The following is a 16,436-nucleotide window of genomic DNA, read 5'->3' on the forward strand; positions in this document are numbered from 1 at the left end:
TTTGTACTCCATAGTTTTGATAACGAATTACGTCATGAACAATCAAAGTTTTCTTATTAAAATTTGATTGGTTATGATTAAAAAGTTTGGAAGCGCGTAAAATCGGGTTTGCGCAAATTAATTTCTACGACTTTCCGAATTAATTTCTCGGTTCAGTGATCACCTGTAACTTTATTGTATAGCTAGTTGTGCCCTGCAGTTTTACCTGTGGATATACATAGTAACTAAGTATATCTTCAACATTTTGGGGCATAACACTTCGCCCCCTATTTCATAGTTTTAGTGGATACATTTAAAAAAAAGTAGCCGTTATTACTCTATGTTTTTCATTGTTTTCATTCGAAATTTCATCCAAGTCGGTATAGCGGTTTCGCAAAAGCGTAACAAACAGACATACAGTAATTATTAATAATATTAGTATAGCTATTACTATAAAACATTGATTACTATCCTTTGAGATGTTTTAAAATAACTCTATCGTATCGATACTCTTGGAAACAAAAAGATTATTCTTTTTACTTTTATTTTGAACTGTCATGACCACGTCTAGGTTCGTATATTAATTGGTTTCCGGACCACAGTCGTTTGACTCAAAGCTCAGTTTTTTCAGTCAAAATAAAAATACATTCGAGATATTAAAACTGTACAGATATTTTTATTAATAAAAACACAGAACTTTTCCATCAAATAAATCTATATGGATAAAAATACAATGTTTGCTGGGTCATCTAGTAATTGAATTTTTTAATTTTGTTTATAGTTTTGATTCAAAATCGTCCTTGTTGGCAAATCCTACTAATATTATAAATGAGAAAGTTTCTAAGGATGGATGTATAAATTGTGTATGTTTGTTACTCTTTCACGCAAATACTACTGAATCGATTACCATGAAATTTAGCACACATAAAGAGCATAACTTGGATTAACATAAAGGATATATTTTATCCCGGAAATCCCACGGGAACGGGAACTATGAGGGTTTTTCCTTGAAAACACGGGCGAAGCCGCGGGCGGAAAGCTAGTGTATAATGAAGAATTAACATATTTACCCTTTTTTCTTCTCCTTTTTTGATATAATACCTTAATTTAAAGCTATGCATTTAAGACAGGAAGTAAAATGTATCGGGGAGTGGCTAAATGGAATCGAAAGGTGTAAAGTAAATATTTTTGGGTCGGTTAATGCTTTGGGATTGGGAGTTTGTTTTGTTTGTTGTTGTTAAAACTACTGTCTATTGAAAAGACAATATTTTAACGTTAACATTATATTGAACATTTAAACGAATCTATACAGAATATATCAAATACCTACAATAATTATTTTCCTAAGTATAAATAAAGAAATATAGAAAACAGAATACGCATTTCTCAATCGAATATCGATATTTTAATTTAATTACTTTTCATATCAAATTGCATTTGAGAATTAAGTATGTTAAAGAGCACTTTGGATTGCGATTATAAAGTCTCTGTAAACAAAAAAAATTACCTAGTCTTTATCCGTTTTCTTATTGTTGATTAAACCCGTATATTATTTGAACTTACCTACCTACTACGCTAAGCATAAAATCTTCATAACAATATACCTACCACATATTCCTGTCATAACATTAGCAACATATCGGAGCAAATTTAGCGAACATCTTGTTTCGCAGACGTCCGTACCAAGTACCGTCGATCTATCACATTTTTTGCTTCATCTTATAGCTTTGGCAGACAGAAAGCGTACATAGCGCGCGGTAGAGCGCTAAACAGCCGAGCTATGACGACGAGACTGGTCAATGATCATATCAGACAGCGAGACAGTGCCTATGTTAGCGAATAGTACAATACGAGCGGTTTCAGACTAGCGTTTTACATGCGGCTTTTGTCACACGCTCAACTCGTTTGCGCGTTGACGCGCTTTTATGCTCATATAATCAATGTTGATACTGATATGACCGCTGGTCCGAGCGAACAAGTCGAAATATGCCTGTTTGCGAGAGTCCCGTTTTTAAAGCGTGAAATGTAAGCGCGTACATAGTGAAATGACGCGCAAAAAATTCGCTAGTCTGAAATGGCTCTACATCTTGGCGTTATAGCGAGGCCTCTACTTTAAGACGCGCTAATAACGCGTTCTATTTGACAAAGCTTTATGCTTCGATTTTATTCTTATCAATTACTGTCAAGAGCAATGAATTGCAGTGTGCGGGAAATTCCGCAAGGAGTGTGTGATATGGGAATAAGGGTTTATTTACGTTTGGATTAGTCATCTTATTAAGATCCTTACTTAATACTAAAGAGTATAGAGTGAAGACTCATCTTGAAGTAAATTAAATCTGTTTGATTATCTCATTCGATCCAAATCTAATTAAGAACTTTGGATAGGCACTATGAAAAAGGGCATGACGTTATGTTGATTTTTTTGCAAAAATAGTAGATTTTTGGAATTAGAATTTGCTCTCGATGAATTTAAAATCTCAATTATGTAATGTCAGAGAACATAATAAAACAATATACCTAGGTAGGTAGTTAGTTCAAAAATACGAAAAAATTAAATAATTAGTAATTTCCAATTGAAAAATAAACCCGTATATTAATTGAACCGTATGCTCTTCAATTACCCAGACGCGAAGAAATACTAGAAAAGATTCGTTTCAAAACATTTGTAGTGCACAGAAAATACTGGAGGAATTGAGAATAGGAAATTGTTGTAAAGGTAAGCTTACACTGAGATAATAATTTATATTGATGCATTTATTTATAAATTAAATTAATGTCAACAGTTATATAATGGTTAACGAAATTATGATATATTATAACTCTTTTGTTAGACATGAGCATCATCTATATCTTTATAATTAAACTTTTATTGTGATTTTTACTAATAGGCTTTATATTCATTCCAGTATGATATAAATATGTAATTTCATCAAATACCGTTTTTATATTAGTAATCACTAACGTTAAAAACAGTATTTTATGAATCAAAAAAGTAGGTAAGTAATTTAATTAAACATAACACAACTTTAATAGATAGGTGCTAAAAAATATTAGGTATTTCTATCAATGAAAAATAACTGCGTGTAGGAACGACGACAAATTCACAATTAGTTACCACATAAATGAGATTTCCTGTCGCCATCAAGTTATCTTATGTAACAAAAAATATTTTAATAGTTGAGTGTGTGACGTTCCTTATTAGATGCTTAATGCACCAATACGAATAGAAAGGCGTGTATTGTACGCGATACGATAAAAACTTCTTTTTACAATAAAGAAACTGATTTCTCTGTCCGATTCTGTTTATAAAATATATTCTATCCATATGTTAAAATAAATTAATTTAATTTTAGAAATGTTTAATTTTGCAATTAATAAATCATCAATTATAAATTATATCAATTATTATAAATTTAATTTTAGAAATGTTTAATTTTGCAATTAATAAATTATCAATTATAATATTATATCAATTATTATAAATTTAATTTTAGAAATGTTTAATTTTGCAATTAATAAATTATCAATTATAATATTATATCAATTATTATAAATTTAATTTTAGAAATGTTTAATTTTGCAATTAATAAATCATCAATTATAAATTATATCAATTATTATAAATTTAATTTTAGAAATGTTTAATTTTGCAATTAATAAATCATCAATTATAAATTATATCAATTATTATAAATTTAATTTTAGAAATGTTTAATTTTGCAATTAATAAATTATCAATTATAATATTATAATAAACTACCTACATCTATAAAATAAATAATATATTAAATACCTAACGTTACAACAATGCTTCTTTCTTTTTAGGGTTGTCTGGCAGAAATCGCTTATAGAGATAAGTTATCTTTACCTGTATCGCTCTTGTTTTGTAATACTGTATTTAGTATGCAATAAGTAATTTTTCAGTCATTCATTCAAAATCGGATGTCTAAATTAATAACGTATATAAAGAGAAAGTAAAAGAAAATTCATTATCATCATGTTTATAAAAGAACTAGGTATATAATTGAATGACGTAAACAAAAATCCCTTCGTACAAGAAAATTGCTTGACACTGTTCAGGAAAAGTTTTCCAAAATGTCACGGTGCGTTCATTAATTTTTATACGTGTTTTTTCGTTGAAACTTGCCCAGAAATAAATAAAACGTATACGGTTGATGAACTGCTGTTTTATTTTTAGATTACTTGAGTTTGATTCTTGGTTTTATTCTAACGGCTTGAAGTCATCCTGTAACAAAACAATTTTTTTATATAAAAATATGTTCGTATACTTGAATAGAAAATAATTAATAATACTGCTCTCTTTATACACATATAATGTATATGCATAAAATATGGATATAACCAATATAACTATAGCTGGTTATAATAATTATGTAACGTCACACAAAATTCAAGATGGCGGCCTTTACAGAAAGCTCAAATTCTTAACGATGAGCACTAACACACGGTCTTGGTACATTTGTAAATTAATGAGTGCATAATCATTATGTTTTCTTTAATATTTATAAAAATAAATACCTGATTAAAATACCACCATTTTCTTCCAAAGAACAACGCAGTGCCGGATGGTCCATAATTGCTGAAAATTGGCGCGTAAGGGTTGACGTTCATGTGGTCACCGTCCATCTAAAATTGGTTATTCAATATTAAATTTCATAATTCAATGTAACGCTATGCTAACGTGTCAGACTGAAATGTTGCCATTTTTTGAAATTAAAATTTAATTAATATTTTTACTAAGAACAAAAAACTTTATACTTTTCACTATACCAACAGTTGGTACTTATTTTTCCAAATTGAGTCATGTATACCTATGTCCCAATCAGGTTTATTAAAAAAGTAGGTAGTGTAGGTATTTATATTAATAGTATTCACATATGTGTATTTGTCTAAAATCTATGTATTATATATCTAATACAACCTTATGGTTCCACATCCAGTTTTGTTTATATTTATCCTTGTGCAGGGTATACGGGTTTCCAGGGTTCTTCTCATAATCCGAGCTCGCTGATGATGGAGACGTTTCAGAGGAAGACGTCGATTCACTGGAATGACGGATCCTGTATGCTGACTTTATTTTTCTGGTTCTTCGTAGATTTACCTTAAAAAATTGTTAAGCTAGTCGGTTCTGTTGCTTGTCCTTTTTACCAAGTTATTATTATGTTGTTTGCATTCGTGATAGTAATTTTTTATAAGTAACTAGTTGTGCCCCGCGGTTTTTGCATTTGCCCGCATTGTTCTGGTCCAGTAGTTCATGAGATTAGCGTGTTCAAACAAACAATGTCTTCAGCTTTATAATATTATTATAGATTCCCATGAATGCCGTATGGAAAAAAATCACTTATAGGTACCATCTCGATTACTACTATTAAAAAAACAACTTCAAAAGAAGGAAGCTCTATCTACCACTCTACGAACATTTTTTGTTAGCTTAATTTTCCTATTTTATTTTCACAAAAAAATGTTCCCACAAATCTCTCCATAAATACAGCTCTGCATTCAGAAATACAGGAATTTCTGCATTGTCAAGCCCAGACATGATTACAATTTACAACTAAATATATTATGCGGTTGGTTACCAACCGCGGCATTATTATTTTATCTATACGAATATTATAAAGCTGAAGAGTTTGTTTGTTTGAACGCGCTAATCTCAGGAACAACTGGTCCGTTTTGAAAAATTCTTTCGGTGTTAGACAGTCCATTTATCGAGGATGGCTATAGGCTATACATCATAACGCTAAGACCAACAGGAGCGGAGCAATGCGGGTGAAACCGCGCGGCACAGCTAGTTCATTCATTAGATCGAAATTCACTAGAATTTCGATCAAACTCCCAATTACCTATAATTAATTACAATTTGTATAGTTTAATTATTTCATGAAAGCTCTCTTACGAAGAAACAAATACTAATACTTTAATTATTAATAATTTAGTAGAATAACTAGGCGATATAGATTAATTAATTTTAATATTCGTTATACAATGTCCGTAACGATCGGAACGAATCTTGAATATCTATGATGTTTTATAACATCTTAAAATATTTTGTACTTTAAAAGGAGGCGTGTTTCGACCTTGATTAGACGAAAAGCGAAGGTGCAGTTTCTATGTACCTAGATATTCTTTTTTTTGCTTATTAAATTGCTGTTTTCATACATATTCTATCTGTAGTTAGTTACTATGTTTTAATTTTTTTTTATAAATAATTATAAATATTTTTTTTATAAGTAAATGCAAGACTTAGCTGATTTGGTCTATTACGAGATTCGAAACCCTTTCTTCCTTTTAATTTACTAACTTTGTTTCCAATATTGTATATCTCAAGTATTAAGGTTAATTCTGGTATAGTATCTTTCCGCCCGTGGCTTCGCCCGCGTTTTCAAAGCATAACCCGCATAGTTTCCGTTCCCGTGAGATTTCCGTGATAAAACCTATCATATTATGTGGTTATCCAAGTTACCCTCTATATGTGTGCTAAATTTCATTGTAATCGGTTCAGTAATATTTGTGTGAAAGAGTAACAAACAAACATACACATTTATCCATCCTCACAAACATTCGACTTTCGCATTTTAATAATATTAGTAGGATAGGATGTAACATTAACAGAATGTATAGTATATCTGTAGAATATTAATTGAAGACGTTATAATGACTTCGTTTTGTTATTTGGTTCTTGATGTTGAGTTACTCACATTTTCATTGGAAGGCAATGAATCAACACTGAAAAAATATGGGTAATAAAGATTACATTGTTTATAATCATTGAACAATCATTATTTCGTAAACTGCGCTGACTAATATTTCAGACAAATTATTTTTCTTTAATAACATTAAAAATATAATTTTGAAATAATGAATCAATTTTAATAATAACTCTACACGACGATATGAAATAAAAAGATAACCAAGATAAAATATCAATATGTTCTGTATTAGAGCTTGCAATATTTTTCAACGTATTTAAATTTTAAATGAAAATTCGTCTTAAAAATTATTTGTAATAATTAAGCATTTTGCATGAGTTAAGAAGCACTAATATTGTTGATAACAACTTACTCATCTATAATTTCACTTGCATTATTTTCATACTCCAGGATCTGAAATTACCAATAATAATTTAACAATAATAATTAATTATCTATATAAAAAAAATTAAAATCGAATCTGTTTTTTCTAGCTCTACTTCCTAACTAAGTAGGGATATTTTTAACTCAAAAATGGCTTGAAGGTTTTTTTTTTATATTTTTGGTGATGATGTAAAAAGGGATTTCTAATACTTACGTTTGTGTCAATATCTGGCTGCCTATAAATAATTGTAAATTAGTTTGGTGTGATTTGGCAGAAAAAACTCAATAAGTTAGATAAGTTGTTGTACTTACGTATTTTTGACATTTGCGCTTTTTGGATCTATTTCTATCACAACCTTAAAAATTGTATAAATATTAATATATTACTTTAATGAATGTAGTTATTTAGATAACGAAAAAATGCATAACACAGACTTAAAAACTAGGTGTGTAAATAATTCACAGTTTAAAGAAACATGATTTTTCTAAGTAGGTAGGTAGGTTTTAATCATAGTAATAATAGATAGGCGCTCCCATGCATGACATAAACATTGTTTATTTTAAGATAATGATAATAATTTATGATCATTGATTATTTTCTATTTTATTTAAGTTTACTGTCTGTTAAAAATTGTTATTGTTTTTTAGAAGAAGCCACTTCCCAGCAAATGACTTTTAATTCTATATTATCACCCACCACCAGTCCGTCCACCCCAGCCCGTGGTATGAACCATCCTCGTTCTTCAAGGAATAATAAAAAAAAAAGAATTAATGAAATTGGTTCAGCCGTTCTCGAGTTATGCCACCAACACATTTTGCGATTCATTTTTATATCTATACTATAATATCATAAAGCTGAAAGGTTTGCTTGTTTGAACGTTCTAATCTCAGGAACAGCTGGTTCTATTTGAAAAATTATTTCGGTGTCTAGCCCATTTATTGAGGAACATCATCACGCTAAAACAAACAAGAGCGGAGTAATGCGGGTAAAACCGCGGGGCACAGCTAGTTTTAGATAAAATCTAATATTAATTATAGTTACTTACTACAGGAGTCTTGCTGCAACAAAATAAATAAATTATTCTCCAAATATATTTATTTATAAATAACCATTTTATGAACAAAAATATAACTCACGCGTTGTTCTTTAATTGTATATTTTCAATAGCTCCAATTATCGTTGCCTAATGGAATACGAATGTTAATTATTTTACAATTATTTTATCAGTTACAGTCGTAATTATTGAAAGCAAATAATTAATAAATTATAATGATTTTACTTATTTATATAATTATTGTAATAAATGATTTTTCATTTTGTGTTTATAGTTGGTATACCTACATATTATACCTACTAGTCTCAACAAAAGCTTGAAGTTTCAAAACCTATGGATTTCTCGAATAAAATTGTTAATTTTTGTGACTTAGAGCTTAGCATTAAATACAATTATCAATGAACGACATAAGACATGCAAAAAATATCTAAGAGTGTTTTTCCTTTATAAATATATTAAAATAATTAACAATAAGAACCAGAAACCATGGTTATTCTAAAAGTACTGACAAACATTTAAATTATTAAAGTGAAACTTTTATTACATCGTCTCAAACTTTTTGGTCTGTGTAGCGCATGTCGCGTGACGGTCGAACCGTACGATAATTATCGTACAAATACGATAATTTTGTGCCTAAGTTTCACTTTTACCGTGGTTTCATAAAACCACACAACATTTTTTTTTATTATAGAAATATATTATTGAGTTCGATAAAACGCAATCTCCAATACTTGAGATGTATCCTATATTACATAATAAGGAATCTGGGACACGACCAGTGACCGCTTATTGAAGGTCTTTTGATCGACTGAAAGACTGGTCTTAATAAGATACCCATATGTTTAATTCAAATATTTATTACATTTAGGGTAGATATTTTTATTCAACCATCTCAGAAATGTGTTGATTTCCACTGATATTTTACAGGTGATATTCTTATATTATTATGTAATACTGGCAATCCTTAATTGGTTGGATAAATTGAGCTAAAGATTAAAAAAAATCGGCTCAAGGAAATAACAGGATGTTAGTATTAATCTGTAGTAATAAGTCAGTATGGCATGTTTATAACGATCCTTCAAAGCAATCGAATAGATAAAATAATTGTTCTTCTAGAAATTTTAAGACTTTATGATAATGTTTTCTTAAAAATAAAAGAAATTGGGTTCTACTGAGGTACATACCGCGAGGTTATTGTTTTTTCTGAAATCAGTGTATCTAACTCGTTCATTATTTTTGCCATATCTGTAAAAAATATTAACTTGTAATTAATAAAAATATAATTATGCTTCTAATAAAAAATATAAAAAATGTGTGCGTGTACTAGTATATATGTTACGGCTAAAGGTAGGTGAGAACATAAACTTAAGATTAGCCGGCTAAACTTAGGTTTATTTTCGACGAGGTGTTAATGTTAGTTTGTTCTATCTTTAGCCGGCTAAACTTAAGTGTAACCGCAGGCCCGTTGCTAAAAATGTCGGGGTGGGTAGATTTGGTTACTATAATACATGTAAGGAACAGGGCGAGTGTTTTCTGGCACTTCGCCGGCTGCTGCCGCAGCACGCTCGCTGCGCTCGCTCGGCTCGTGCGGGTCTTAAGAGTTCTAACCTAACCTAACCTAGCCACCAGCTTTCTGCCCTGAGTCGGGGTGGGTAGATTTGGTTACTATAATACATGTAAGGAACAGGGCGAGTGTTTTCTGGCACTGTGCGGGCCCCTCAAGCCCTCCACCGGCCCGGCGCTAACCAAATCTACCCACCCCGACATTTTTAGCCACGGGCCTGCGGTTACACTTAAGTTTAGCCGGCTAAAGATAGAACAAACTAACATTAACACCTCGTCGAAAATAAACCTAAGTTTAGCCGGCTAATCTTAAGTTTATGTTCTCACCTACCTTTAGCCGTGACATATACACGTAAGAAGTGAAACTTCTTTATATTTACTATATGCAACTTCACGCATGGTAGGGATAAGAAAAAGAAGGCGCGTAACGGAAAAATGTCACGCGTAACGAAAAAATGTTACACTAAATTTTTTTCCAACCCCGATAAAGAAGTTTCAACTCAATAATATAAATTAACCTGTTAATTTAACTCTACAAAATTTAATACGAAGCTCTTGTATCATGAGATAACAGCTTGAGCCTGAAGATCGAATATTAATTTTCATATGAGGCTAAATTCCTCCAAATTCATATACAGAGATTTGTTAAATATTATGTAGATTTTAATTATTATTACCAAGATCTCAAAAATTATATATTATAGTATGTTTCATCTTAACACTATGCTTACGATATTCCAATATTTTCTATATTCCCGTACACGCTTTGACTGATATCTCTATGAGGGAATTTGACAGCGGACTTGAGCATGCCAAACGCTGGCTTGAGCAACGTGTGGCCTGGTAGGATTTTTTCAGCTCTGGGTAAATGTTCAGGGTATCTTGGAACTCCCAGTATTTCGTCATCAGAAAATATGGATCTTCTCTGTAAGTAAGTATCAGTTTTCGAATGAAATGTTTCATTGAATGATTATTATTGCATAGCTTCTATCGCGGGCCTTGAGCGCGGGGACCGAATCGAGAAATTCCGTAACGAAAAACTCACGCTCCCCACTCCGACGGACACGGAGGTGTGGCTTGAAGGCATGCTATGCAATAATAGCTTTACCGCGGCAGTCCCCGAGTGCCACACGTCTTTTTTTGGTGAAATAATGTATGTGTATGTGTAATGTGCGTAAGTAAAATACATTAATTATTTGATGGATTTTAAAATAAAGATGGAAAGAAATTCTGAAAATCTTCGATTTTAATAGGTTCAGCGCGCTGCTTTACTTGTGTGGTAGGTACAATATAAATGTAAAGTAAGTACCCAATTTAAAACCTTAGCTAATTATTTTAATTTCCCAAATTAAAGTAATTGGTCGATTTTAGTTTTCTTAATAAGTTTGAAGTTATCGGAACGTTGAGATAACTTATGAATCCTCAAGTCAGAGAAGATAATGAAACAAAGGAAGCGTCAGTCGCCATTCGGAACTTTGGCCTTTATAAATACACAAGTTTATTATAATATACACCTCGGAGGATATAAAAAGTAACATAATATTATAGACATAATAATTTATTTATCAATAACAAAAAGTACTGATTAATAGATCAATTAAATAAAAGAACGGGGAACAGTGATATAAGGCCGCTAAATAATTTATTATGCAGTTTTTATCAAAAGGTGAAATTACTATAATATTATGCTAAGATAATTGCATGATAATAACATAACTCCAACTCATAAGGATCTTATTTAAATAATTTGATAAACTCAAATCATCTAAACTACGTATTACATAGCCCATAAAATATTTTTGCTTATTTGCTAAAAAAACAATCTATAAATGGAATATAGTATAAACCAAACTGAAACACCACATGCAAATAGAATCCTCCGAAAAACTAACTATAACACCTATTCACCAATTACCAAAGCCCATTTATATGTCCGCAACTGTACACTATCAGAAACTCGCGAGACAAAAGGATTTGCTCAATGTACACGAATATTCGCTTCATGACTCAGTCCTCTCAACTTGATGGTTAGCATGTACCATAGTATAAAGAGAGAAGTATGTTATCATCGAATAAAGCCTAAAAGTTTCTATGTAGTATGTACGCGGAGCGCTTGGTCACGCCCTCCGTTCATGTATGTATGTACACGCGCATACAACGCCGTTCGGTTACCACTCTGGTAGCTGTCTCGTGAGTGCTGTGGCCTGTGAGCGTTTGGTGTTTGTTTATACAATTATTTAAAATATCAATATGACAAGTGACAACCCTGCACCTCGCCAGCTTAGGTACCGTGCGCTCCTAAAAGCTGGGAGTTGGCCTACTTCTCTCTCTTTACTATGCGTGTGCTATAGTTACGGAAAGTTTGGTCCAAGTTAGTGTGAACATGGCTTATCAATTATCAGTGGGAACAGTCCGATATGGTTGGTATGGTACGGATTGTAGTTTAGCACGCTTAAGTAATAGTATTATCGCCATCCGATCGTAGACTTTTGAACAAAATTTATATAGGTAGTTCTCTACGTTTTAGATCGCCTCCTACAGTGGTTAACCTTAGGGGATACGGGATTTCCATACCTTACCTACTAGGGGATGGGAGACAGAGTTGTATGATATTTTATATTGAAACAAAAATAAATATATATGTAATAATAAATAATTAAATTGATATAAAAATAGGAAAGAATTTAACAAAAAATGGGAAATGTCTCGACCTTGCAATCGTTTTCATTGTACTTTATTGTTTATATGTTTCAAACGCTTAATCCATTCTGTACTGAAACGACATGTACATATAATAATATTCAAAAATAAAATATCTAAATCAAATTTCCCTCCACCGGATATAAACTTTCATTCCCTGAAAATGTATATCTCATAGTAAAAGATACTCAAATGGAAGCAATTTTCTTTCGACTTAGTTTCATACGTAACGTATCAAAGGTATGTTTAAACCATTTACATTTGCTTAGTGAAAACTTGGGAAACTATTCGACAAAATATGTCGAGTTAAACTTGAATCACTTTGAAATTCAGGAAAGTGCCTTCGGGCTTAAACGAGACTAATATCGCTTACCTAAACATGTTTCAGTCAGGTGAATTAGATTGCACAAACATACACATATGCATAAATATTTAACGTGATCTTTACTCTTAATATTTTTTTATTTTTTATTGTACAATAGGGGAGCGCTTGGCCACAATCTCGCCTGATGGTGAGCTGAGATGTGGCCTAAGATGGAGCGCGCTTCCCTAGAATGTACCAGATAATAGACGTTACACGTAGACAATTTATTAAATTCTTGTAAAACTGTTCCGCTACAATTTACAGTCTTAAAAAAATTGTACTTACCTTTACAAAATCCAAGAGATTGCGTAAATCCACTGATTTGACAATATTTCTTCCATATAACACAACCATATTCTAAAATAAAGATTTAAATTAATACGTTTCAGAGCATTTTGATTTTCTTTTAATTATTGTTTTGATCCGGGTCAAAATGCGCGTTTCTGGGTGAGTTCTAGTCTTATCTATACCAATAATAAAATTGGTGTGACGGTTTGTAATATTATATAACCGATTTTTTACTATAACGCATACGGATCTATACACGGTGCATACTTACCAAAATATAATTTTTTACAATTTTTTACTGTCTATGTGTTTGTTCCAGTTAATCTTAGGAACGGCCCAACCGATTTTGACGGGACTTTCAAAGACAGATAACTGATGTTATAAGGAGTTACTTAAACTACTTTTAATATGTACTGATATTTCAATAGAAACATAAGCATTAAAATGTGCATTAAAAGGAAAAACTCATTTACGCGGATTAAGCCGTTCGACTCAACTAGTATTAAATAATATACATTGTGTTTTGGAATGTTTCTGTGTGGAATTTCTCAGCATACGAGAGATAGGAATGTCCGAATTATCGCTATATAGTCATTTTATTTGTGCCCACTCCGGTCTCTGTTGGAAACTCTATTCTCGAAGTTGTTGACGAATATGTCTACCTCGGACAAACCGTCCAATTAGGCAGGTCCAACTTCGGAAAAGAGGTCAATCGTCGAATCCGACTCGGATGGGCAGCGTTCGGGAAGTTACATAACATCTTTTCGTCCAAAATCCCTCAGTGCCTGAAGACCAAAGTCTTCGAGCAATGTGTGTTGCCGGTGATGACATACGGTACAGAAACGTGGTCTCTAACCCTGGGCCTTGTGCACAAACTCAGCGTCGCTCAACGTGCTATGGAAAGGGCTATGCTCGGAGTTTCCCTACGAGATCGAATCAGAAATGAGGAGATCCGTAGGAGAACCGGTGTCACCGACATAGCTCGCTGGATTAGCACGCTGAAGTGGCAATGGGCTGGGCACATAGCCCGCAGAACCGATGGCCGTTGGGGCAGAAAGGTTCTCGAATGGAGACCACGTACTGGACGACGGAGCGTGGGACGTCCACCCACAAGATGGACAGACGACCTGGTCCGAGTGGCAGGGAGCCGCTGGATGCAGGCCGCCGGTGACCGGTCGTGGTGGAAAACCCTGAGGGAGGCCTTTGTCCAGCAGTGGACGTCCCACGGCTGACACGACGACGACGACGACGACGAGTCATTTTATTATAGGGGACTTTCTCTAGTGATATATGGACCTTTTATGGTGTGATGAATTACTGAACAATTGTATATCGTAAGTACTACATTTACTTAGGGCCGATTTTTCAATCCTTGGATAAAACTTACCCGTCCAATAAAGTATTACACGATAATATTAAAATGTCACGTAAACTGTCAAATACGGGCTACGGGATGGCTACGGGCAAATTAGAATACCTTTCATACATGGTAGTTTAATACGTTATTCGAAGAATAAGTTTTAACCAAGGATTGAAAAATCAGCCCTTAAAGGGCTGATAGACGTACGAACTTTAAAGTCGCGGTTTTAAAGTTCGCGTACTTACTCGGCTCGACGTCGGTGACACACGTAGAGCTTGGTCAGTAGCTTCTCGCGTGTCACCGATATCGAATGTCTCTATGTCATCAACAGAGGGAATTTTATGTTATTCAGGAATTAAATATAGACATTTTTAATTTAATAACCAGCACTTATTTTTAAGTAAATAGCATTCTAACAAAATAAATGTTCAAAAATTGAAGGATATATTTTCGTTTTTACTATTATATTTTGAGGGTACTTTACAAAAAAAGAGCGTGTGCGCCGAGCCCACGCGTCAGGAGTGAAACTTCCTTGGCGTGATTCAAAGATACCTTCGCCAATATTCAATTATATTATATTCATTCATATTAATTATATTAAATTATTTTCATAAAACTAAAAGAAGAAGACGAAATTAATTGAACTTTTGCACTTAGTAACACCTATTATAGCTAGACAGGCTAGGCTCGCGGCTCGCGGCGGTGACAGACGTGCGAGCGAAGGCGGGCTACGAGTAAAATTTCAAACATGTTGGATCGTCAACGAACTTACTCGACGGTTTTTAAGTACGCGTACTTGGGGTGACACACGAGCGAAAAAGGTCGTCGAGCCACAAGTTCGCGTACTTACTCGTACGTCTGTCACCCCTTTTAGAGTAAATAAAACCTTTTTGTGACATATGAAAATATTGAGCCGAAGTAAAGTTAGTATATTTAATACCTTGTTTAGTTTAGAAAAAAAAAGAGAAAGAATTCTATAAAAATCAAGTGATTATCTTAGATATATATAAAAATGAAACCCGTTTCGCGTTGTCACGGCATCACGTGTGAACGGCTGAACCCATTTCGATAATTCTTTTTTTATTATATTCCTTGAAGTACGAGGATGGTTGTTATGTAGAGAAAACGTAAATATGTACCACGGGCGAAGCCGGGGCGGACCGCTAGTATTATTATATTTAAGGATAATATTTTCTATCATCTGTAATTTGTTCTTCCTCATTAAATACTAAGTAATTTAGGAAACATAAAATGCAAAGTGAAGTTGATTCAAAGAAAGCCCAAAATTATTAAACTCGAATTAGAATTTCTATGTTATTAAATATGCTAAATTATAAATGAAGACGCAACTTTTCAAAACAGTTAATTGAAAAGGTCATTTTTGCTTTTCATTCAAAATACTGTAATTTATGAAGGAAAGTCAAATATTTCCTGCGTATTTAATGATAAAGAAGCGGCTTTATTTTCAAAGATTATACTAATAATACAAACGAGGTTTCTATCTCTAAGTGTGGATGGATGTATGTTTGTTACTCTGTCACGTAGAAATTATGCAACGAATTTGTATGAAACTTTACAGGAATGTGTATATCAAAATAACACATGAGCTATAAGAAATAGTTGATTTTGCACGCAGGTTCATCCGCGGGTGAAACCGCGCGGCACAGCTAGTTGTTAATAATTTAATTCATATAGAGAGTGAGCAATATCAACAGATTGAAATTAATTAAAATATCATTATTATAATGTTGTGATGTCAATTGATTAATGACTATTAAAATGATTTGCGGAATACTAAATCAAACGTATAAAATAATTATACTCTATCGGAAATATTGTATAAATTTCAGACACAAGTATATTATAACGAAGGGGTAAATGTCCAAAAATATTTAATTTGCTACACAATTTGCTATTAAATTAATTATCAAAATTGTTTTTTGATTATTATACAGAAAACCATAATTTGACATTACTGAGAGCAAATGTAAAACAAAAACTAAACCTAAAACACTTTTAATTTCAAGACAATT

General features: G+C 32.4%; 1 protein-coding gene across 1 annotated transcript; it reads right to left on the minus strand.

Moving 5' to 3' along the window:
- Positions 1-4,201: 4,201 nt before the first annotated feature.
- Positions 4,202-13,109, minus strand: LOC149490005 (uncharacterized). The gene is made up of 8 exons (XM_089715042.1): positions 13,041-13,109; positions 10,423-10,616; positions 9,313-9,373; positions 7,063-7,103; positions 6,699-6,726; positions 4,922-5,101; positions 4,519-4,626; positions 4,202-4,225 (listed from the first exon to the last, which is right to left on the minus strand). Exons 1-8 carry the CDS (start codon positions 13,107-13,109, stop codon positions 4,202-4,204), a joined length of 705 nt encoding a protein of 234 aa, XP_089571168.1.
- Positions 13,110-16,436: the final 3,327 nt, after the last annotated feature.

Source organism: Colias philodice, chromosome 3 (genome assembly GCF_061535455.1).
Source record: "Colias philodice isolate Cphi_HAF_F1 chromosome 3, ilColPhil1 Martin Lab GWU primary, whole genome shotgun sequence".
NCBI classification, from domain to species: Eukaryota; Metazoa; Arthropoda; class Insecta; order Lepidoptera; family Pieridae; genus Colias; species Colias philodice.

Bases quoted from the DNA above. Each gene is read 5' to 3' on its own strand.
- LOC149490005 (XM_089715042.1), bottom strand. From the start codon at position 13,109: ATGGTTGTGTTATATGGAAGAAATATTGTCAAATCAGTGGATTTACGC. The intron at 6,727-7,062 runs GTAAGTTGTTAT...ATATTTTTTCAG, and splicing joins GCAAGTGAAATTATAGATGA to TGTTGATTCATTGCCTTCCA. The intron at 4,627-4,921 runs GTTGTATTAGAT...AACCAATTTTAG, and splicing joins ACTGGATGTGGAACCATAAG to ATGGACGGTGACCACATGAA.